Below are 23,525 nucleotides of genomic sequence, written 5' to 3'. Positions count from 1 at the left end.
GCTACGAGAGGCTGCTGTCAGCAGCCCTGCAAATAGGATCCCTAAGGAGATTCCCAAAGGGAAAGAGGGGTGACGGTGCTGGGCTGGGCTTCAGCCCTGGGATCTGTTCTTTGAGGGCACCCCGATGTTGGGAGGAGGATGGAGACAAAGTGCTGCCCCAGCAGAAAGCAAAGGGGGAGTTTTGTGCAGCGGTGGTTGGTGCAGCCTTTCCCTGTGTGCATATGGCAGAGCTGATCCGGGCACTTCTGGGTCTGCATCCCCTGCCCTGAATGGGAAAATGCTTTGGAGCAAGAAGGAGCAGAGCACGCGGAGCAGCCCATGGCACACAGCAGGCAATGAGTGGATGGAACTCAGTGCTGTGGCTGCCCTGGCCATGGGAGGGGGACAGCAGGATGGGGCCCTTTGGTGACGTCGTGCTGTCATTTCACAGAGCATCTCCTTTTGCTGCAGCATAACGGGTTTGTTTGCTCTCCAAACACAAATATTTACAGGGCTGTGTTAGTACACAACCCCCCCCCATGGTCCCAAATCAGCCCTTCCTGAAGGCTCAGCCTCCATCCTGCATCCCATTGAGTCACCTGGGTGTCACATCTCTATAGCAGGGTGCTGCCCACCCTGACCCCCAACCACAGCTGCCCACTCTGGGCTCCCCTTTGGCTGGAGGGCCTGGCATCCTCATTAGGATAAGGCAGCAAGGAAGAGGGCTGGGATTTAACCCCACGGATCCCTACAACAACCCCACACAAAGCGGCCGTCCTTCAGCTCAGGGAATTAGGACAGAGATGTGGGAACAGGGACAGAATGAAGAGAGATGGGTCTGTCTCACCAGGGCTGGCACAGGGGGGAACCCTGCAGCAGGATGATGAGACCCGACAAAGTCAAAGCGGTGCCGGGCAGTTAAGGACACTGCTTGGCACTGCTGTCTGCATTTAGGCTCTATGAAGCACAGTCACATCCTGCTAAGCTGCTCTGTGCTTTTTTGGTGTTTGGATTTGTCCTTTATTTATTTCTTTTTTTTTTTTTCAAGCAAAGACAAGCAAAGGAGAGGGAAGAGCAGGAAAAGAATAGGACAGGAAGAGATGTTAAACAGGAAGCCTCGCTAACGATTATTGCTCTGATCTGTTGTCTGTGCCACCCCTCATCTTTCTTTCTGCATCTTCACCCAGCACAGTGAGCTGTGTGCCAGCACCAGGGGCAAGGTTGTGTTGGGGGGTCCCTTATCAGCTCCAGGTAGAGGCAGAGAGGTGGTCCCAACCCCACCCCCATCTCCATCATCTCCATCTCCATTCCCATCCCATCCCATTCCATCCCATCCCATCCCATCCCATCCCATCCCATCCATCCCATCCCATCCCCATCCCCATCCCCATCCCCATCCCCATCCCCATCCCCATCCCCATCCCCATCCCCATCCCATCCCATCGCATCCCCATCCCATCCCATCCCATCCCATCCCATCCCATCCCATCCCATCCCATCCCATCCCATCCCATCCCATCCCATCCCATCCCATCCCATCCCATCCCATCCCATCCCATCCCATCCCATCCCATCCCCATCCCCATCCCCATCCCCATCCCATCCCCATCCCATCCCATCCCATCCCATCCCATCCCATCCCATCCCATCCCATCCCATCCCATCCCATCCCCATCCTTATGTCCACCCAACCCCAATCCCACCAGACCCCATGACCCCCCCCAGGTCCCTCCATCCTCATCCCCGTGGTGCAGGGACCAGGGCTCAGGAGGGAGAAGGGGGATGGGGGGAGATGGGGCTGTGCACCATAGAGGGGTCACCCTGTGCAGCTTCAGGGGGATGAAGAGGGTGAAAAAGGGGGGATGGGGGGACATGGATGAGGAGATATGGGGACGGAGGAACACCGGGACACGGGGACTGAGGGAGGGAGTGATAGAGGGCTGGGGGGATGGAGGATCACAAGGACGTGGGGATGGAGGGATGGAGGGATGGAGGGATGGAGGGATGGAGGGATGGAGGGATGGAGGGATGGAGGGATGGAGGGATGAAGGGACGAAAGGCTGGAGGGACGCGGAGGTGCAGGGCTGTGGGTAGGAGAGCCGGGGCGTCCCCCAGCCGCGCTCCGGGCACATCCCCATCCCCATCCCTACAGAAGGGCGGCGGAAGGGCGGCCGCGGCCGCGCTCCCCCCCGCGCTACGCTGCGCTCGTACCCCCGCGGAGGGGCGGAGAGCGGCGGGGAGGGCCGGACCGGGGCGGGTGGGAGGGAGGGACGGGCGGCACCGCCGGCTCTGCCCCTTCTCCTCCGCCGCCGGCGCTCGGCGAGAGCAGCGGGGCCGGGGGGCTGCGGGAGGCGATGGGGCTGCGGGAGGCGATGATGGGGATGCGGGAGGCGGCGGGACGGGGCTGAGCGGCCCCGCAACGGGCTCAGCTCACACCGCGCTCCTCCGCGTCTCTCCTCACCCGGATTTGGGATCTACCTGGAGGATCGCGTTGGGAATTATCATCATCTGCCTTTTCTTCCTTCTTTTCCTTCCCCCTCCCCCAAATTTTTTTTTTTTATTTAATTCTTATCGTTTTTTTTTTAACGCACGTGGAGGAACTCGTGGCTTCCTAACATGATTTTGGCCAACGCCTTCTGCATCGTCCTCTTTGTAGGTGAGTGGCACCGGGGGACAGAGGGCAGCGGTGCGAGTCCTCCCCTCCGCTCTCTGCGCCTGCACCGGGAGCACGAATCCAACCGAGGGCAGCTCGATTTTCCCCTATCTCCATCCAACTTAAAGCGAGGATCAAAGCCCTGTTTGCAGGGCCGTGCCCCGGGGAGCAGCCGGAGCAGCCATCGGCGAGCGGCAGCCTCCCATCCCCTCTCCTTGCAGCGCTGCCTTTGCATTTTGGGTTCAGCTTTCCCCTCTTTGCCTTCGTTCTCCCCGTTCCTTGCAATGCTTTCCAGCTCAGCGTTCGGAGTCGCTCGGGAAAGTTGAACCGATCTCATGTGTTGAACCGAGCTCAGGGAATTGCCGGCTCCGCTGCTGCAATCCTTAACGCTCTGCTTTAGCAATCCTTACGCTCTGCTTTAGCTCGTGTGCGTCTTATTCCGGAGCTCCGGCTGTGCCAGGAGGAGCGCACCGAGTCTATAGGGCAGCCCCAAGCGGAACAGCGGGCAGCGCAGCCAAAAAGCAACGGAGGGAAGGGAGCAAAGTCAGAGGCCGAAGGGTGAGAAGGGAGGAAATGAGGAAAGTGCGTTTTTGTCCTGAAATCCATAGGAGCGTGCTTGGGTTGCGTGCTGCGCTCCAGCTGCGCTCCAGCACTCAACCTCCATCCCATCGCCCTGCTGCGAACGGAGCCCCGGAGCACCCCGGGGTGAAGGGATTGGGAGAGGTGGATTTCGGCACCCCGAGCTCCGGGTGGAGCCCCCCGTGTGTGCGGGGAACCTTCGGCCGTGCGGCGTTCGGCGCTGCCGGGGATGGAGAGCTGCGGGGATGCGCCGTCCCCGTTGTGAGATAGGGAAGGACAGCAGAGGTGCTGGGGGGGCGGTGGGTCCCGTGCTGCCGTGTGGGGTGGGAGAAATCCCAGCCCTGATTTGGGACGTCCTTTTCTGTAAGGATATGGAGAGCGTTGGGGCAGGGCGGGGAGGTTTCCCAGCCAGCCAGTAGGTAGGGTGGGACTTGGGCTGAAGGGGGCTGCTATGGGGCAGCGGTGTGGATGCACCTTGGGCTCAGTGAGAGGTGTCTGATGAGAGGTTGGGCACCTCCGGGATGCTCACATCGGGGTGTCTGAAAGCCGGACCTTCTGCCCTTATCCCCGTGCCTTGGGGCGGGCAGGAGGGAGCCCAGCTTACAGCATCCGAGCTTTTCTTCCCGAAGAGGCAAAGATTCCCTTTTGGTCGTGGATAACAGCATCGCTCAAGCAGCAGCGAGGCTGCGTGCTCCTTGGCAGCTCCTTTTATTTATTGCCAAGTTGTGAGGATAAACATTCACCTCCTAACGCTGCCTGAGCCCGGAGGTCTCTGGCAGAGCCTCCAAAAGGAAACGTGCTTTGCAAAGAGGGGAGAAAAAGAGGCTGCAGAGCGCAGCGGGGCGGTCGTACCGCTTGCTGAATGTTGGAGCCTCGTGCATCCGCCTTGCAAAGCCTTGCCGTGCTCCAGCAGCACCCCGGGGACCGCCGGGATTAGGTTGGAATTCTCTGCAGATGTTTTATTGATGTGAGTTTAGCGAGAGAAGAGCTCCTCCATCCCCACCTCGCCGCTCGGGGGAGGTTTAGGGGTCGGGGGGGAGAGGGGGGAAGGGGGGTTTGCCCTGCTTGGAGGTGCCGTAAGGCGGCAGGAGGTGGAGTGCAAGGGGAAAACAGAGCCTCCGTGCCTTCTGATCCAGCGGGTTTAAGGGGAAAGATCCGTGCTGCCAATAGGGGATGTGCTGCGGGTTGTGCCCCGGGGCCGTGGGAGCTCAGCATACAATCAGCGGGTGGATTTACTGCCGAGCTCCCTGCCTGGCACTGCTGTACGTCCAGCCCAGCACCGCGCTGCCCAGGGTGCCACCGACCCTCGTGAGGATGCTCCGTGTGTCCCCAGCACCTTTTGCATCAGAGCGGTGCTGTCGTCCTTCCTGCATCATCCCCGCATGCTGAGCAAGGAGGTTGGGAGCGCGGCGGCCGGAGGAGAAGCTTCACACCAAGGGCGTGCAAAGAGGCTTCGTGGCATCAGCAGAAAAAACGTGCAGCTGAGCTTTGGGTTTGCTCAGGAGCTGGAAGGATGTGCAACCGGAATAGCTGAGCTGTGGGATGGCTCTGCACGTCCTGAAGCAGCAGCGTGTCCCAGCTCAGGCTCCAGATGCAGCTTCCCCATCTGCAAGGATGAGATGCCGGCCCCGTGCTGCTTGGAGCACCACAACCTCACCTTTCTCTTGGCTCATGTGCCTGCCCACCTCGCTGCTTTCCTGCCTCAGGATTGGGATGCCACCTTCTCCCCCACCTCCTGTATGGAATATAATGGTGACTGGCCGTGGTGATGGCCGTGTGCTGCCCTGCATTGGATGTAACGTGGGATTTCACTCGGGGACGTCGGATGGAGCCCAGCAGGATGGATGGCATCATTCCATGGCCGGATGGTGGGCAGCAGATGTGCTCCCATAGGGGGGGGGTGCTGCCCGTGCCCACCCCCTGCGTTGCTCCGTGTTCTGCATAGCCCTCAGTGCCCCTCATCCCCCCCACAGCCCTGCACTGGCTCTGTATCTTGCAGCTGGGGATATGGAGCTGCCCACGAGGCCGAGTGGACACAGGTGGCCCTTGTCACATGCCTGTAGGTGTCACTGTCCCCACGCAGTACCCGGCCAAGCTTGGGGGCTCGGAGCTGGAGGCTGATGTTGGCTGCTCCCAAAGCAGGGCACGGTAGGGCACCAGATGGGGTGTTCCTTATGGGGACGTCCTCCAAGTCCCACTGTGCCCATCTCCTCGCTCCCATCTGCCCGAGGTTGCAGGTGGGCTCAGGAATGGTGGGCGCTCTGCATTTTCCTCCCCTGTCCCCATCGTGGCTTTGGAAACACACGATGCCGTTGCAGCCCATCCCTGTGTCTCTGTGAGCTGATCCCAGGGCTGACACAAAAGCAAGAAACGAAATACCCACAGCAGCAAAACCCAACTGAGAGCACAGGGGAGGCCTTTTAGCAAGGGGAGGGCACGGGGCTGGTGGCCAGAGGAGGCGTGCAGGGATGGGGCTGGAGAATGGCCACGTCCCATAGGCAGGCAAGGGGCCGTGCTGGGGGCACAGCTCGCACCACGCCAAGCCACAGCCCTGCCAAGCCTGAGAGCTCAGAACCATGAGTCAGATGCCCTAAAAATCCCGTGGCAGGGCTGCAAACGCTGAGCTGTGAACTAAAAACAGCAGCACGCAGTGGGGAGGGGGGGCTGGGAGGGTCAGATCCATGCGCTGCTTCCCTTGGCTCTGCAGAGGTCAAGCACAGCGTGTTGTCTCCCCATCACCAGTGCTGGGAGCACATTGTGTTTCGTTGCTGTTTGCTTCCAGTACTGAGCAGAGAGGCCCCGTGTCCCGTCACCACGTCGTGGGCACGGTGCTGCTGTAGGGGTTGCATGGAATCCTGCTGCTCCCTCCAGCACATCCAGCTGTGTTTTGCAGGCCCACCCCGACCCCCCCCCACCCGAGGCTGCTGCCCACAGCAGACACAGCAAGAGGTGGAAGGACGTGTGGGGTTCTGGGGGTGGGGGGGAGACAATGGGATGTAATGGGACGTGCTCTGTTTCTGGAGCAGTGCATGGTTTCTAAAGGGTGTGATGGGAATGGCGGCCCTTAAGGCTGCTCCTAAATCCCTCAGGTATGGGGACGGGATCAGCCCATCGTCCTGCAATAGCACAGAGGGCAATGGATGGGGTTGGAGCACCGGGTACGAAGCCTTCCCCTTCCAGCCCTCCCCCCCTCACCTCTCTCTGCCCTCATCTCCCCATGCTCAGATGAGACCCTCCGCTCGCTGGCCGCCCCCCCATCCCCCCCTGGGCAGGACCTGCAGGGCTGGAGGGTGCCGGTGGACTGCGTGCGTGCCAGTGAGCTGTGTGCAGCCGAGGGCAGCTGCAGCTCCCGGTACCGAACCCTGCGGCAATGCCTGGCCGGACGAGACCGTAACACCATGCTGGCCAACAAGGAATGTCAGGCAGCTTTGGAGGTGCTGCAGGAAAGCCCGTTGTACGACTGCCGTTGCAAAAGGGGCATGAAAAAGGAGCTTCAGTGCCTTCAGATCTACTGGAGTATACACCTCGGGCTGGCCGAAGGTATGGGGATGTGGGGATTTGCATGGGGTTGCATGGGGAGAGCGCTTGGAGGGTGCTGAGAGTGAGGATGCTCCTCCCTCATTCCACCCTGCAAAGAGGTTGGGGTCCCTTCTCTGCTGCCTGGAATGAGGGCGGCTGCTCCAGATCTCGCTTGCCATAAATGCTGAAGGAAATAAGGTTTTGTTGTTCTTTTTTCCCCCTATGGATTTGGGCAATCCCCGTATCTGCTCTGCCATTTCCATTTGCAAGCACCTCGAGTCCTAAAGGGCAGCTGAGGGTTTCCTGAGATCATTTCCCCATCCCCTGATCTTCACCCTTCCCATTGAGCCCAGCACTGGGACTGAGGTCCCTGCAGCACCCATGGGTGAAGAGGTAGATCCTGGGTGCCCTCACGCCCTTCTAACCTTGCTCAGAAGGGCTGGAAGCTGAAGGATATCACAGCCCTGGGAGGCAATCCTGATTGCAGCCCGTTGTGGGCATAAATCAGAGACCGGAGCAGCGCAGGTAATTGAAATTGGATTTTGCCAGAGCAGCAATGGTTTGTTCACGGAAGGCAGCGTTATCTGCTGCCTTGGAGGCAATGGGGCTCAGCCCTCACCCCTCTGTGGTCGCTGTGCTTTGCCCTAATGTTGGGTGCTGGGTGATTCTGAGCCACCTCCTTCAGATTTCAAGGGACTGAATGTGTTCTGGCGCAGGAGCATCCCATCCTGGTGGGGGGCAGAGCATCCCTTTAAGCTGCACCAGCCCAGATTGCTGCTAATTGCTCTGTGCCCTTCGTTAGCAGCCTTCCTTCAGGACAGTCTCAATGGAGGGGTCTCAATGGCAGTGGGATAACAGTGTCCCATTCAGGAGGAGGGGTGGGGGCTGTGTGCACAGAGCAGGGGCTGTAACACAGCACGGAGCCCAAAGCAGAACCCAACCTGGTGCCTCTAAGCAGCCCGCTGCTCCCCAGCCCTTGTGCAGCCATTAAGGAGAAGCTGCTTCCACTCCTGGAGGTTAATTGCATCTCGGTGAGCTCAAGAAAAGTCCACTGCCCTTTCTAATGCTGGCTAATTTTCCTAGCGAGCAGCAGGGTTCGGCTGCTATTCAATTATTTATTGCATCGGCAGAGCAATATAAAGGCAGAGGTTACAGCGTTTCCTAAATGCACTTTAATCAAGGGGCAATTTGTCATCGGGGCGTTGGGAAACCCAACAGGATGGGAGGACACGGAGCTCAGAGAACACTCCTTTCCCACCAGCAATGAAAACAGCGGCATCCCCTGCCCCATAGAGCACCCAGCATCACCGCAGGGTGCAGGACCCTACCCAAAGGCCCTATAGAAATCAATGCTATGGGGCTGCCGGTCAGCCTCAATTTGAGTTTTCCAAGCTTGGCCATTGATTTGGTTGTAAATGTTTGTAGATGTGATTATTCTTTAAACCTTGTGGCCTGGTTGGAGGAGAGCATTTCCTCTGGTGGGAGCTGCGGGCGGCTCTCTCCTTATATCACCTTTTGGGGCTGCAGGGTGGAAAGCATTGGATGGCAGTGCTTTGCTTTGAGAAAGGAAATGCTTTTCTTCTTAATTTCCTTCTTTCTTTTCCATACAAAAAATGGAAAGTAATTCATAATCCAGCACTGAGTGCAGGCCCCAAAATCTCCAACCTTTCACACTGAACACAGGGGATGGGCTGAGCCAAACCCAAACCCAAACCCAAACCCAGACACCAGCACTGAGCTGACCTGAGCAGCCCCACATAACCCCCCTCAGCCCTGCAGAGCCCCCCAAACCCCTTTTTGCTTTGCCCTTCTCTGGCTGCGGGAGGGAGATGCTCAGGGGGGCTGCGCTCCTTCTCTTTCATTTGCTTTTTGGGGTCTTCGATTTGCTTTTTGGGTTCTTTGTTTTGCCTTTTGGGGTCTTTGATTTACTTTTTGGGGTCTTTGATTTGCTTTTTGAGGTCTTTGATTTTGATTTTTGGGGTCTTTGATTTCCTTTTTGGGGTCTTTGATTTGCTTTTTGGGGTCTTTGATTTCCTTTTTGGGGCCTTTATTTTGCTTTTTGGGGTCTTTGATTTCCTTTTTGGGGTCTTTGATTTGCTTTTTGAAGTCTTTCTTTTGCTTTTTGGGGTCTTTGATTTCCTTTTTGGGGCCTTTATTTCCTTTTCAGGGTCTTGATTTGCTTTTTGAGGTCTTGGATTTGCTTTTTGGGGTCTTTGATTTGATTTTTGGGGCCTTTATTTCCTTTTTGGGGTCTTTGATTTGCCTTTTGGGGTCTTTGATTTACTTTTTGGGGTCTTTGATTTGCTTGTTGGGCTCTTTGTTTTTTGGGGTCTTTGATTTGATTTTTGGGGCCTTTCATTTCCTTTTCAGGGTCTTTGATTCACTTTTTGGGGTCTTTCATTTGCTTTTTGGGGTCTTTATTTCCTTTTTGGGGTCTTGGATTTGCTTTTTGGGGTCTTTCATTTCCTTTTTGGGGTCTTTCATTCGCTTTTTGAGGACTTTATTTGCTTTTTGGGGTCTTTCAATTCCTTTTTGGGGTCTTTCATTTGCTTTCTCTCCCTTTTCCTCCCTTCCTCACCCCAGGAGAAGAGTTTTACGAAGCCTCCCCCTACGAGCCGATCACCTCTCGTCTCTCTGACATATTCAGACTGGCTTCAATTTTCTCAGGTAATCCATCCACCTCTTTACCCTCTCTCACCCACAACTACATCCTGCAGCTGAGACCTGCAGTGTCCATGGCACCTCCAGCCCTCCCCATTCACATCTCCTCCATGCTTTGGGCATCTCTCTGCTGGGCAGAGCTGGTGCTGAGTGGCAATGCCTGCTGTCTCAGCCCCAAAGATGCTGCTCTGATCCCCTCTTGGGAACCCAAACCCCACACGGGTCCATTAGGAATTTCCTTCCTGCCATCTATTTCCATGACAACCCTCTTTCAAATTTAGGTCAGCAGCTCCGTGCCTTCTCCTCCTCTCAACCCTCTCCTTTAAAGCCACATGGGGGCTTTGGGGACCCCACATACCCCCCTGTGACCCCTCCACACCTCATAGGACCCTTTTTGCCATTGCTTTTGGCTGCTCAGCCCCGGATCAGGAGGTGATGCCACCCCCTCCTGTTTCCCGCGTGCCTTTTTGGATTACATTACCATCAAGGAAATATTTTAGCTGCTGGAAAGTATGAGAAGCCGAGTGTCTGGAGCGGGGGATTAAACGCTCAAGGGCTGATTTATTCATAAAAGCAAAGAGAGAGCAGAAGGAAACCTCTCTGCCTTTTGGGGAAGGGGAATGGGACCTTCAGCCATGGCCATGGGGGTGGGCTGGCTGCTCCCATCACAGCCCTTCTGCATCCCCCCCCCCCTCCATGCAGGATTTAAGCAGGGCTGGGGGTGATGGCAGCCTGCAGCCCGTGTGCTCAAAGCAAACGAGCTGCTCCTGTTGTATCTGGATAACAAGGCTGAGCCAGCGCGCTGCTAATTGCCTATGGGGATAGCGGAGGGATTACATTACCCTGCTGGAAGGAAGGGGCTGGGGAAGCAAGGAGCGATGCTCTGTGTGGGCATAAGGGGGGAGCAGGAGGTTGGGGAGTCCCGCAAGGCAGAGCAGCAGGTGAGGATGCTCGCAGAAATAGCAGAGCGCCCTGCAAAGCCTGCATGCAAAGCAGGAGCGGGGAAGGAAGGAGAAACCTCAGCTCTAGTTGCTGGCACGAGGGGGAATTGGAGCAGCAGGATCAAGTGCATCGCCCAGGGCTGCGAGGGAAGAGCGGATCGGTGCCAGGGTTTGCCCAGCTCTGCTTCAGTCGGGATCAGCCCTTTGCTTGGAAGCTTTGGGATCACCCTACAAAAGCAACGGGCATCACGGAGCAGCGCTGCTTTCCTCACCCCCCCCCTCCTCCTTCCCCGGTTCCCATCCCACACCCAGGGGGCGGCTGGTGGCACCGCGTCCCCCCAGCGCTGCGCAGCCCTCCTTCCCTTTCTGCCTCATGAAATTTTCATGCTTGTGCTTTATTAATGAGCTCCCCTGAAACGCCGAGCTCCCGAGCAGCCTCTCCATTAGCATGCAGCCAGGTCCCTGCAGGTCTGGGGTAGGGCAGAAGCTGCTCAGGAGGATTAGGCAATAAGTTGCACAGGAGCCCACAGGTGCTCCGTGAATCCCAGTGCTGAGCAGGAGCTGGCTTGGAGCAGGAAGGAGGGCCACACTTCCCCCATCCCCATCAAATCCCTTTTCCCCTCCTGTTCTGCTGGCATCAGTGTCATGAGCTGCCTCCATCCTCAGCTAGAGGGAACCCATTGCACGGCAGGGCTGTTGGGCTCTTGCAGTCCAATTTGGGCCCCATCACTATTAGGGGGCTGCAGAGCCCTCCGGGTCTCATCTTTGCTCTTTGCTCCCCCCTCTCGCAGCTTTATTCCTCTCATTTCCAGCTGAAACATCTCTCTTAGCTCAGACAACCTTCCTGCTTCTCGCACTGCTTTTCAAGGCAGACCTGCTTATAAATCATATATCATAAGGAATCACGTTAAGCATGTCATACCGAGCTCCTCACCCTGCTCCCACGTGGAGCATTCACCACGCAGGTGACATTTGATGGCATCCTGAGGGGACCTCAGGGATGCTGATGGGTGTGCATATGGGGTTAGCTATAGGCTTAGCTATGGGGTGTAGGAACTGGGAGTTTGCATGGGACAAAACCAAAGGATGGGTGTTGTGTTTTGACTTTTAATTGGGATCTGTTAATGCAGGCAGTGCTTATGATTATCCGTGTTGAGATGCCCACATCAAGTTGGGATGCCCACACCAACTGGGGTCCTCATCCATATTGGGATGCTCAGAGCATTTGGGGTCCTCATCCATGTTGGGATGCCCACATCAGTTGGGATCCTCACACACATGCTCTCACCAGTTGGGATCCTCATCCATGTTGGGATCCTCATCTATGTTGGGATGCTCACACACGTTGGGATCCTCATCTATGTTGGGATCCTTACACACATTGGGGATGCTCTCACCAGTTGGGATCCTCATCCATGTTGGGTTGCCCACATCAGTTGGGATGCTTGCACCAACTTTATTTAGACCCCCAGAACTGAGACCAATCAGGTCCTGTGCTGTCCCTGCACTGTGGGCATCACTCCACGTGAAGCAGAGCGAGGAGGGGAGCAGCACTCCCCATTGCACCTGATTGCTGTTTGTTAATTAACAGGGCCCTACAAATACGCCTGGTAGGGAACTCTCCTCGGCGCCGTCATTTGTCTTTGCCAGCGTGAAGCAGGAGACAATGGAAGAGTCCACAGAATTGTCTGGGCTGCGCAGGAGAGGAAATTAGGGGAGAAATTGCTGGTGCAGTCAGGTGACTTTAAAATAGCACCTGGCCTGCCAAGGGCAATTCATCATTTTGACAAAAATAAAGGAAAAATCAGCTCTTGTTCCCGCTCGGTGGTTCAGCTCCACTCGTGCCCTCCTCTCCTCTGTGTCTGCTGCTGGTTGGGATTCCCAATGGTGTGGGATGCAGCTTAGTGGCTGGTGGCAGCTCTGACCCCATCCATCCCCCCCAGGGCTTATGGGGTGACCTGGATTTGGGGGTCCTGGTGGGGGGCTGCCTTGTGCAGCTCAGCAGATGGTTTTGTTTTAGAGCAGGCTGGATAATTAATAATTATTCTTGGAATAATTAACTAGAGAAAAACAACCACTGCAAAGTCACCGCGTTGAGTTACGCGCTGGGAGCTGCTTGACCTTTATGCGCTGGCTGTGAATGGATCCTTTTTGTGCTAAAGGACGACACTTCCCATGTTGGAAGAAAGGGTGAAAACCTTGTATGATCTGCAGCACTACACACCATCCCCACCTCCAAACCCTGCTTTGCCATCACCCCCTTCTCACCTCTCTTTGCAGGAATGGACCCCGCCACCAACTCCAAAAGCAACCACTGCCTCGACGCGGCCAAAGCGTGCAACCTGAACGACAATTGCAAGCGCCTGCGCTCGGGTTACATCTCCACCTGCAGCAAGGAGATCTCGGCCACCGAGCACTGCAGCAGGAGGAAATGCCACAAAGCCCTGCGCCAGTTCTTCGACCGCGTGCCCAGCGAATACACCTACCGCCTCCTCTTCTGCTCCTGCAAGGACCAGGCGTGCGCCGAGCGCCGGAGACAAACCATCGTCCCCTCCTGCTCCTATGAGGACAAGGAGAAACCCAACTGCTTGGATCTACGCAACATGTGCCGTGCCGACCACCTCTGCCGGTAATGGGGAGTTGGGGTGGATTTGGGTCCCTCCTTGTGTGGCTCTTGGTGTCCTCCTGGGTCTCCTCCTGCACGCTGGTTTGGTGTAAAGTGAGGGAGGCTCGTGGCTGTGGTTGCTCATAGAGGGGTATTGGGCTGGGAGGTGGCCTGGAGCGCGTTGAGAAGGTGGCTGTGTTGGAATTCACCCTTATTTCATCAGTCCAAGGGTTTGGTTGCTCCTCCCCCACACTACGCCCCATGTGAAACGTCTCCTGCTCTTGTTTTTTGCACTATAAGGGGTGTTTCTTGTTCTTGTTTTTGCTCTACAAGGGATGTTTCTTGTTCTTGTTTTCACTCTATACGCGCTTTAAAGGCCAGAGTTTCTCTGGTAGGGGATCCTTTCCTCTAGGGAAATCCACAGAGCTTTTGCAATCTGAGCTTTATTCAGTGTGTTTTGTCTATGACTTCCATATTCTCGACTCTTCCACGACGTAAAAGACAGCAGAACGTCGTAGATTTGAAGCTTTTTGGAGATGAGTGCTTCCCCCATCGGTGCCACATCTATTCTTTTCTTGCACTTGGTAGTACAGCAACGTCTCCAAAATGCACGGGGTAGGAGGAGGCAGCAAAGCCTGCGAGCCTTCAGGCTTTAAGGTGGGAAGAAAGCAGAGGGGAACACTCACTGTAGGTGAGGGTCAGAGTGTGGTTTGCTCCATCTCCCCAAGCTGTGGCTAATTGACCTTTCCTTAAAATGAATGATGGAGGCAGAGAGCTCTCCATGGTGGTTATAGTGCCCATACCCAACCAAACCCCATCGCTGCGCTCTCAGCATCCCCAGCATAACCTCATCGCTGCCACGCGTGCCGTTTTCTATGCAGCAGAGTGAAGTCGGGGGGAGAGGAGGGAGATGAGGCTTCTTCTCTATTATGAAACTCATTATTCATACAGCAAATATCCTCCTGGCCGCCCCCCAGGCCCCAGATCAGCCACATCAAGAAGTTGTTTCCTACGAGGAGGAGGGTCTCGGTGCCATCAGGGTGATGGAGGTTCCCGCAGCCTGGTGGCAAAATAAATAAGAGTGTTCAGGGTCCTCCTCTGGCTGCGTTCAAAGCGTGGGAATGTGGCTTTTTATCAAAAAGTAATACAATACGCCAATGTGGATGAATAAAAGATAGCAGGGCTGCGCTGAGCCGCAGCCAAATTAATGGCAGCACCTCTCCGTCAGCGGGAGACGCTTGCTGAGGAGTTCGGTGCCATGGATGGGAATAACCCATAACCCACATCAGCAGCTCTGGGGCTGTTTGCTCCATAGGGGAATGCATTTTTTGGCAGCAACATGGAAGTGCCCGGCTGGGGAGAGGTAGATAAATCCAGCCTTTATTTGTAGGGTTTGGTGTGCAGAGCTTTGCTTTCCTCTGAGCTGTTCCATCCCCGTGATGGGACCTCACAGGGATGCAACCCGACCTGGGTTTGCACAAAGGGTCCCACCCCATCCCTGCTACCCTGCTGGGGGGCTGAGGGGTGTGGGTTGGTTTGCTCCTGACTGTGAGTAGCTTACATGCAGTAGGATGCAGCACTGGGATGCAGGAGGGGTTAAGTGCCTTCAGGGCAGCCAGGGATGCTGATGCTCTCCCCCTGGGGATGCTGACGTGCTCCAGCGGCTCGCATGACCTCAATGTGTTTGCAGCTGTGAAAGCACTTTAAAGCTGCGACCTATCCGGGCCAAACCACCTGAGTTGAACTCTCTGCAGGAGTAAAAAAGAAAGGATTTGTTTCTCAATCGACACTGCTTTACAAAACGACACAGGGTTTTTGCCTCTGGTGATGTCTGGGATGGGGAAGAGCTCTGGCACACCGTGTGCACGCGGGGTTCATAGCACTGCCCTGCTGTTATTTCAGCCCGGAGCCCTCTCTGTACAGCACTATGCAAGGGATGCTCTGCAAAGGGGCAGCCCTGGGGCCACCAATTCCTCCCCATGGGCCTCCCAGTCCCCGAGCTCAGCTCCCAGGGTGCAATCAAGCCCAGCTCGCTGCAATTTGTGCAACTCTTTTGTGCCAAGAAGCTTTTCCCAGCGCGGCGGTGGAGCCTGACAAACTCCCCGAGCTTTGTGTCTGATTGCAACAGACAGGTTTTAGCTCCCAGAATATAAAAACCTTTTTGCAAAACACTAACCTCAGCTAAGGGGAAAGGGAAGGAGAGGGGAGAAAAAGAGCTGATTTCAGCAGCTGCAGTTTGCTGTATTTTTCATCTTGCATCAGCAAGTCGGGAACACAAATAATCTGGTCTTATATGCTTCACTGATGCTGGTGCTGAAGAATTTCCCTGCCTCTGCTGTAGCTCCTCAGCATCCAAAGGCAGAGCGCTGGTGTTCATTTGCCTCCGTTTTTCTCCATTTTTCAGTGCTTTCCAGCAGTGTTTGTGGCTGTGGATGAGGGATGGAGGCAGCAACACCTCTATGAGAGGCAGCGGGGTTTGCTTTTGCAGAGCTGGGCTGGAAACGATCCCATTCTGGCCGTGTTTTGGAAGCTGTGCAAAGCCCTGGAGAGGAGAAGCATTTCTTCCTCGGGGGTGGGAATTTGGCTTCATATTGATCCAACAGGAACAGCACGCGTTCCTTCAAACCTTCGCGCCCTCTGTTTAGCACCAAGTGCCATCCATAATGGATGTTACCTCGATAAACAGCAGAGCAGCAGCTCAACTTTCTCATTACTGTGTAATGAGCAGCTCGGGAGCGAGGCTCAGTTGTCTGCATCCTTTTTTGGGGGGGGATGGGGGAAGAAGACTCCTGGTTTATCAGTGACACAGGGAGGGAGCGCTGAGGGCATCATCAGTGAGGTCCCAATGGGGTCTTGTGTGGGACATGGAGCAGTCAGTAGGGTCTTGAGTGGGACACGGTGTGGCCAATGGGGTCCCAAGGGCATAGACAGTGGGACCCCTAGTGTAGTCTTACATAGGATATGATGTGGTCAGCGGGGTCCCAATGGGGTCTTGTGTGGGACATGGAGTGGTCAGCAGGGGCTTGAGTGAAACACAGTTTGGTCAATGGGGTCCCATGTGGGAAACAATGTGGTCCTAAGGGCACAGGCAACAGGACCCCAGCGGGGTCTTGTGTAGGATATAACATGGTCAGGGGTGTCTCTACAGGGTGGTGTGATGGCCATAGAGCACCAGTAGGGTCTCAAGGGGGACACGGTGTGGTCAGTGGGGCCCCAAGTGGGAGATGGTATGGCCCATGGGGTCCCAAGGGTGTGGACAGTGGGACCCAAGTATGACAGGGTCAGTGGGGTCTCAATGGGGTTTGAATGGAACATGGCATGGTCAACATCAGTGTGGTTCCAACAGGGTCTTGAGCAGGATGTGGAATGATCATTGGAGTCCAAATGGGGTCTTGTATAGGACACATCATGGTTAAGGGAGGTCCCAGTGGCACATTGCAATAACCTATAGGGAAAACCTCCAAAATCACCTTAAATATCCAATCTGCAAGGGCTGGTGGCTTCAGCTTCCCACCAAAGGAAGGAATGGAGAGGAAGGAAGAGGAGTATTGCTCCTTGCACCCTATGGGCACCCATGCATGGAGGCAGCCATCAGCAATCAAGGCTCGGTGGCCGCCTCGCTCAAGGCTAAGCACACTCTTAACAAAATAAGTCAATTCACACTGAATAATTAAATAGAGAGCCTTCATAAGTATTGACTTAATGTGACAGCAAGTCTATACTGACTCAGGGTTTGCTTATGTAAACACAATCTCCTGTTCGGCTTAGTTAGCAGTTCAATGAAATAGAACAGTCCTTCAATTAAAATCAAATGATGCGTGTGTTTAATTCTTCCCTTCTCTTGCCGGGTAATGATAGGGTTTGAGCATAGGCAAGAGGATAAGAAAAAAAAAACCATAATCATTGAACCACTCTTATCTGTGATGAATCAAAACGCAGCGTCCCAAAAATACATCTGGATGAAGAAACTTCTTGCTTAGCAGCTCCCAGCTCAGCCCTATGGCTGCCCATCCAGCCTCAGTTTCTCTCTCCTGTTAGCTTGGCTTTTCTCGCCCTCTCATTTGGGGTTTCTCCTGTGTTTATCACTGGAGAAGGGAGCAGTTGAGGGCACATGGGGCTTTTCCATGTCCTGCTGGGCTTGTAGCCTTGTGAGCATCTGCTGCCAAGGGGTGAGACACGATCCTGCTGCACATCTCGGTGCTGGTGTCTATTAAAGCCATTTTTCCTGGGTCCCTGTAAATTGCCTGTGAAAAAAAAAAACCTAACACACGTCTTGAGTAATCTCGGACATTTTCTGCATGAAATATTCAAGAGCCTGATACTGTTTGCTTTGATGGATAGCGAGTTATCACCAGCACAGGGCTCGGGTTTCCTATAGGCATGCGGCGATGGGAACAATTAGCACCCAATTAGGCACCTTGCATCTGTTGCGGGGCTTTCTTTTCCCCCTGCTTAGAAATCGCGATGTGCCAACAAGCAGAAAGAAAACCAACTATCAAAGCCTTCTGCCGGGCGGGTATCTTTGAATATCAGAGGCTTTGAATATCAGAGGGAGGGCGTCGTGCTGAATCCCTGCACACAGCAATGCGGGGAGAGCAGAGGGATGGATGGGCTGCTCCCTGCAGTGGTGCCCAATGAGTGGGGGATGAGCTGCAACAGTGGGTCCTGGGCATGACTTTATGCTCTAGGATGGGTGCAGGGGTCATGCAGAAGGGCTGGAATGAATGTGAACATGACAAATGCAGGTTCCACCATGGAAGGGTTGGCTTGGATGGGGTGGGAGATGTATGAGGGTCAGCTGGAGTCGGGCAGGGAAAAGCAGCAGAAAACCCTTGGCATCACTCACGTCCTCCTACCCAGTAATCAAACACTCTGTAGATGCATCAAAGGGAAACAGCTTGGAAAGCCCAAACTTTGAAACCCAGTGCTCAAGCTGGCTCCGGGATGCATAAATATAGAAGATGATGGTTTCTGCTACTCCCTTTTCCACTCCTTCGTGTCCTCATGGCTGCGCTCGCTGCCTCCTGTGCTGACCCCAGCTGCCAGCACTTCGAGGCAGGGGCTGGCCGAGCCCACCTGCCACCCTGCATAACAAGCCAGCACTTGGCACCAAGCCCCCTCTTTCTGCTCAGATGCACTTGGCTTTGGCTCCATCTCCCTTTCGCCTGGGCACTTAAAAGCAGAAATCTGAGAAGCCATGGGCCGCTTCCAGCAAGGTTTATTCCTGGCACTTAGAGCCTCATCCACCGACTGCAAACTCATTGTATGCAACGGAAAGAGTGACATCTGGCTTGGATATTCTGGAAAGATTACCAGCTGGCTTGTCATGTATTATGAAAAGAATAACATTTGCCTTAGAGGATGCTACAAGCCAGGAGCAGGGCCCCAGGGATCAGCATGACAAATTTTTGTGGCACTCCGTGATGAACTTGCCACAGTCCTTTAAGAGAACTGACGCGCGTTCGCCTCTGATTTGGGGAGAGGAACGCTGTTGGAAAAATCCATCTCCTGCAGAGCAAACGGCGAGGCCAAAATCCCTCCCAGCACTGGGAAGGATGGAAGGGAGCAGGGATGGAGCTTTGCTGCAGCGCAAAACCCACGTGGGCTCTCCTTCGTGTTGCACGACCCCAGTTTTTCCCATGCAAGCGAGCAGACATCCCCACCTGCAAGGCTCAGAGGTGCTGCAGCACAGTGGAAAGCACAGCAGCGAGGATTTGCTCAAATGCAACAGCTGTAGGCACAGAAATAAAGGAAAGAAGCTTTTTACCTCCAGAAGGCCACAAGTACACAGGGAGCTCCAGCAAGATCCCCCTTGCTTCCACTGCCAACCCTTAAATGAGGGCTGGGAAGGGGTGGATGCTGGCTCCAGCCCTTTGGGTCACTCAGTGTATTGCATTGCATTGCATTGCATGCAGCTGAGCTCCTTTGGGTCGACCCTGCCTTCTCACCAGGTGCTCCATCCCTGCTTCAAGCCACAGCACTTCAGCTATAGGTGCACTGCTGCTATTGGTCAGCACTCCCCATGTGTCCTGAGGCAATGGGGCTGCATCTGCCCCCTCCTTCCCCTCAGTGCATTTGAAACCCACAGTGCTAAGAAGCACTGGATAAGCACAAGGTATTACTGCAGAGCCCTTCTACCTCGTTCAATCACCGCTTCATTTGTTCCTCCATTTAATTTGATCAAAAAAAAACCCTTCCGAAAACAAATCATTCCTATTTAAAAAACAACACCATTTCCAGCCTTTGCTTCCATCAGTTCTTATGGCTCCAGGCAGGTAGCGCGGGATGATTCAATCACTGCTTGGACAAAGATGACATTTAATTAAGAAGGAAGGGAAAGGAAGGAAGGAAATAACGTATGCCTCCTTCTTTCTATATGACGCGCGAGAAGAAGAGCGGAGGAGATTTGCTCTTGTGAGATGCGAGGTCTCATCTCTGCTGTCAGATCCAACGTGGGTCACAGCTCAGCCTCACGGCCATTCACCTGGAGGCTGAGTCCATGGGGAAAGGCTTTGTGTCCTTCTGTCTGCCCGCACTGTCTGTCCATCCCCTCCTCCATCCACCCCCTCCTATTCAGCCTCTGTCACGCGGTCCATCCATCCCAGGTGTTGTGCTGGGCGCCATGTGGTTTTATTTGGTCTCTTTTGGATCCATCAGCAATGCTGGGTGACAGATACACCCAAATATCACCACGTTTCCATCCTCCCTGATGGCTGCACTTCAATATCTGGAGGAGGGCAGTAGGCTCATGGGTCCATCCCAATCCTGGGCTCCCCTGCTTTGCTTTTTACCCCATCTCAGCCACAGAAAGGATAAAACAATATATATCCCTCAACCTCAGGCACTTTAATTGCACTCTAAGCTTTAACGTTTCAAAGGGAGATGAAAACAAGCAGTCAAATTTTACAGTCGTGTAATGATGCCGGGAGCAGCGCGACGAGATGGTGACGTTTATGGGATGTCGGCAGCGTGGTGATGGGATGGGAATGGGAAGCAGCAGCAGGGGATGGAGATGAGTGTCCCACGCTCATGGGTTCACGCAGCTGCCGAGCTCTCCTCTATCCCATTTGTTTTTATGTTTTACTTTCACATTGCAGAAGGGTGAAATCCTGTTCCTTCTCCTTTCTTTCTACCCCCAGGTCCCGGCTGGCTGATTTCCATGCCAATTGCCAGGCTTCCTTCCAGTCTCTGACCAACTGCCCTGGGGATAACTACCAGGCGTGCCTGGGCTCCTACACAGGGCTCATTGGTGAGTGCTGCGATGGGTGGATGAAAACTCCCTCCAGCCACAACCTCTCCTCAAGCCTTCATTTCTCTTCCTCTTCCTCATCCTATGCAGGTTTTGATATGACACCCAACTACGTGGATGCCAGCACCACCAGCATCACCATCTCACCCTGGTGCTCCTGCAAAGGCAGCGGCAACCTGGAGGAGGAGTGTGAGAAGTTCCTGCGGGACTTCACCGAGAACCCCTGTCTCCGTAAGGCTCTCCCCCATCTACCCCATCCCATCCCATCCCATCCCATCCCATCCCATCCCATCCCATCCCATCCCATCCCATCCCATCCCATCCCATCCCTTCCCATCCCATCCCATCCCATCCCATTCCATCCCATCCCACCCCACCCTACCCTACCCTACCCTACCCTACCCTACCCTACCCTACCCTACCCTACCCTACCCCATTGCATCCCATTGCATCCCATCCCATCTTATCCCATCCCATCCCATCCCATCCCATCCCTTTCCATCCCATCCCTTTCCATCCCACCCTACCATACCCCATCCCACCCCATCTCATCCCATCCCATCTCATTCCCACGTCCACATGTCAACACCTTCTCCTGCCCTCAGGAAACGCCATCCAGGCCTTCGGCAATGGCACTGATGTCAACCTCTCCCCCAAGAACCCCTCACCTCCCATCACAGTGCTGCCCAAGATGGAGAAAAGCCCTGCCTTGCCTGATGATATCAACGACAGCAACACCATGTACGACACGAGCATCATCACCACCTGCACCTCCATCCAGGTAGGAGCCCTGCTGCAGGGAATTGTAGAACCATTAAGGATGGAAAAGACTGCTAGGATCAGCAAGTCCAACCATCAACCCATCACCACCATGGCCCATAGGATCACAGAGTCATTAAGGTTAGAAAAGACCTCTGCAGTCATTAAGTCAACAGTCAATCCATCATCACTGAACCCACCAAGATGTCCAGCTCAGCTCAAGCCGTGAGCACTGGACGTGGTCTGGATGAGTTGGTATCCCATATGTGTGGCCACCATAGTCCAAGCAGCTCTAGAGCAAAGCTAATGCTGTGCCTGCTGAATGCTGTGCACAAGGTCAGGGATGAGAGCACTGCCTTCACCCACACAGTGTCACCCATGGGCAGCCTCTCATTAGACTCGGCACGCTTGAGTAACCAGCTCTGCTGTTTTCTGGTTAATGGCTCTGTAAGATGATCAGCGGTTCCATTTCAGTGCCCCCTGGGTGCTGGGGGATGGAAACTGGGAGCACTGGGGCTGAAGTGCAAGAACAGGAAGGATCTCTGCTCTACTCCATGCTCAGGGCAGGCTCTGAGCCCCACTTGTGCCCTTGGCTTGGTCAGGATGAAAACCAGTTATGTTCCATGTGGTTTTGGGCAGTCTGGAATCCAAACATGTTTTCCTGCATCTTGCTGTTTTGCTTTGGGCTGGGAGCAGGATGGGGGTATTAGTTTCAACACGGGAGGATTTGCAGCAGGTTGTGGACCTGGGGCTGAGCGCATGCTTACAGCTTCACTTCGGTTGCAAGAAAGAAACCCTATAAGTAATGAAGTACATAGCAAAGATCCTGAGCCACCCGGGGTGCAGCCCTGGGTGCGTGAGCGTGCCCTGAGCCTCCTTTCTCCTCTCCAGGAGCACGGACAGAAGCTAAACAAGTCCAAAGAGCAGAGCCTGTGCTACTCAGAGGTAATTTGGGGCAGGGGGAAGGCTGGGAAGGGGCTCTGGTGCTACCAGTAGCTGCAGATGGGTGGGGATGTGTCAGCAGCAGATGGATGGGGACCCAAAGGCATCTTCCCATGGATGGTTGTTTTCATTGCTTAGCGAGCCAAAACCAAAAGAGATGTGTCCCAAAACCGAATGCTTCCCCCCAAAATTCTTAGCGTACTGCTGATCCCCTCTGTTGTCCCCCCTCTCTTCAGACCCAGCTGACCACGGACACGATGCCAGACCAGAAGAGCTTTGTGGACCAGAAGGCAGCCAGCAGCCAGCACCGGGTGGCCCGGATCCTTCCAGCTGTGCCCATTGTGCTGCTGAAGCTGCTGCTGCTATAGGGTTACGATTGCCGCATCTCAGCTCGGGAGCGCTGGGCTCAACTCGGGGCTCCAGACTGCAAGCGGAACACCAGCGATGCCCAAGGACCAGAAGGACCCTCACAGTGCTGACAGACTTTGGTGGTTTTCTTTCTTTCTTTTCTTTGTTTTTCCCTTCTTTTTATTTGGGGGGGGGGGGATGGGGAGGGATGGCCTTTTGGGTTCATTTTCTGCCACGTTGGGTTTCTACGCTCAAACGCGAGCCGGGCAAAACCCACCCAGGCATCCACAAAGGGGAACCAGCGTGGTCAGCAGCACCAGGGAGGGGATAAAGGCAGCAAGAAGAGCTCTGGGATGGGGCTGTCTGCAGGGCCACCAACCCAGCGTGCTGGAGGGACCCGCTATGGGACGTGGGACGTTTGCGCATCGCCGCGGTGCCATTGGGGCTCCTTTGGGCACAGAGTGAGCTCTGCTGCTCCACGTCGTCCCCAGGATCATTTTCTTTCCCATTCCAGTGGTCGGCGAGAGTTTGAAAATCAGAAAAGAAACCAGTATTGAAACGGTGTGAGGTTGTCCTGCTCTTTTCTATCTGTCATTCGGAGGGGGAGGTTTTTCCTTTTTATTCTTAACCCCCCTCTTTTCTTTCTCTTTCTTTCTATCTTTCCCACCTTCATTCCATTGGATTTGGGTTGGAATGGGATCCGACCTCAGGCTGTGGTTGGAATCCTCTGTATGTTACTCAGTTTTCTTTTATATATACATATATAGTGTATGTATATAGCGCTCACCTATACCTACGGATATGTGTGTATATACATCACCATATACATCTACAGCGTGGCTTTCTAACATTTCCTTTCCCCTTTATTTTACCAAAAGGAAGCTCTCAAACGGCGACGGCTGCGAAAATGTATTATTGTAAAGTTTATTTTTTTTAAAACGATGTCTATAATGGAAATTAATAATAATAATAATAATAATAATAAAAGAAGAAGAAAGAACCAAGAGGAAAACCAAAGCATCACCCCTATGGGAGGAGGGGGTCTGTGTCCCATAGAGCATCCCAAGCCTTGATTCTGCACTGGGGGATGCTCAGCTATAGAAAGGCACAGATTTGGGTCAATCCCAATGTCTTTGGCTTTGGGAGATGAGCAAACAAGCAAACATTCCAAAGGAGCTGATGCGTTCTCGTGTGGCAGCGTTCTTTAATGTGAAATGACTTTGTTTCTGAAAGCACCTCATCCTTCTGTGCTGCTTTTATCCACCCCCCCCCCCCCTCCCCAGTGCTTAA

At 54.4% G+C, this 23,525-nt stretch overlaps 1 protein-coding gene across 1 annotated transcript; it reads left to right on the top strand.

The window, feature by feature from the left end:
* Positions 1 to 2,310: 2,310 nt before the first annotated feature.
* GFRA2 (GDNF family receptor alpha 2) lies at positions 2,311 to 22,799 on the top strand. Its single transcript, XM_072357092.1, has 9 exons — positions 2,311 to 2,635; positions 6,437 to 6,751; positions 9,314 to 9,397; positions 12,613 to 12,961; positions 20,077 to 20,186; positions 20,277 to 20,417; positions 20,792 to 20,967; positions 21,837 to 21,890; positions 22,124 to 22,799. Exons 1-9 carry the CDS (start codon positions 2,596 to 2,598, stop codon positions 22,253 to 22,255), a joined length of 1,401 nt encoding a protein of 466 aa, XP_072213193.1. The 5' UTR covers positions 2,311 to 2,595; the 3' UTR covers positions 22,256 to 22,799.
* Positions 22,800 to 23,525: the final 726 nt, after the last annotated feature.

This window comes from Excalfactoria chinensis, chromosome 25, assembly GCF_039878825.1.
Source record: "Excalfactoria chinensis isolate bCotChi1 chromosome 25, bCotChi1.hap2, whole genome shotgun sequence".
Taxonomy (NCBI): domain Eukaryota; kingdom Metazoa; phylum Chordata; class Aves; order Galliformes; family Phasianidae; genus Excalfactoria; species Excalfactoria chinensis.
Note: the sequence above shows the minus strand (reverse complement) of the source record. Positions and strands in the feature narration are given on the sequence as shown.

Excerpts from the sequence above, each read along its gene's own strand:
- GFRA2 (XM_072357092.1), top strand. The coding sequence starts at position 2,596 with ATGATTTTGGCCAACGCCTTCTGCATCGTCCTCTTTGTAG. Across the intron at positions 6,752-9,313 it reads ACACCTCGGGCTGGCCGAAG|GAGAAGAGTTTTACGAAGCC; the intron begins GTATGGGGATGT and ends TCCTCACCCCAG. Across the intron at positions 21,891-22,123 it reads AGAGCCTGTGCTACTCAGAG|ACCCAGCTGACCACGGACAC; the intron begins GTAATTTGGGGC and ends CCCTCTCTTCAG.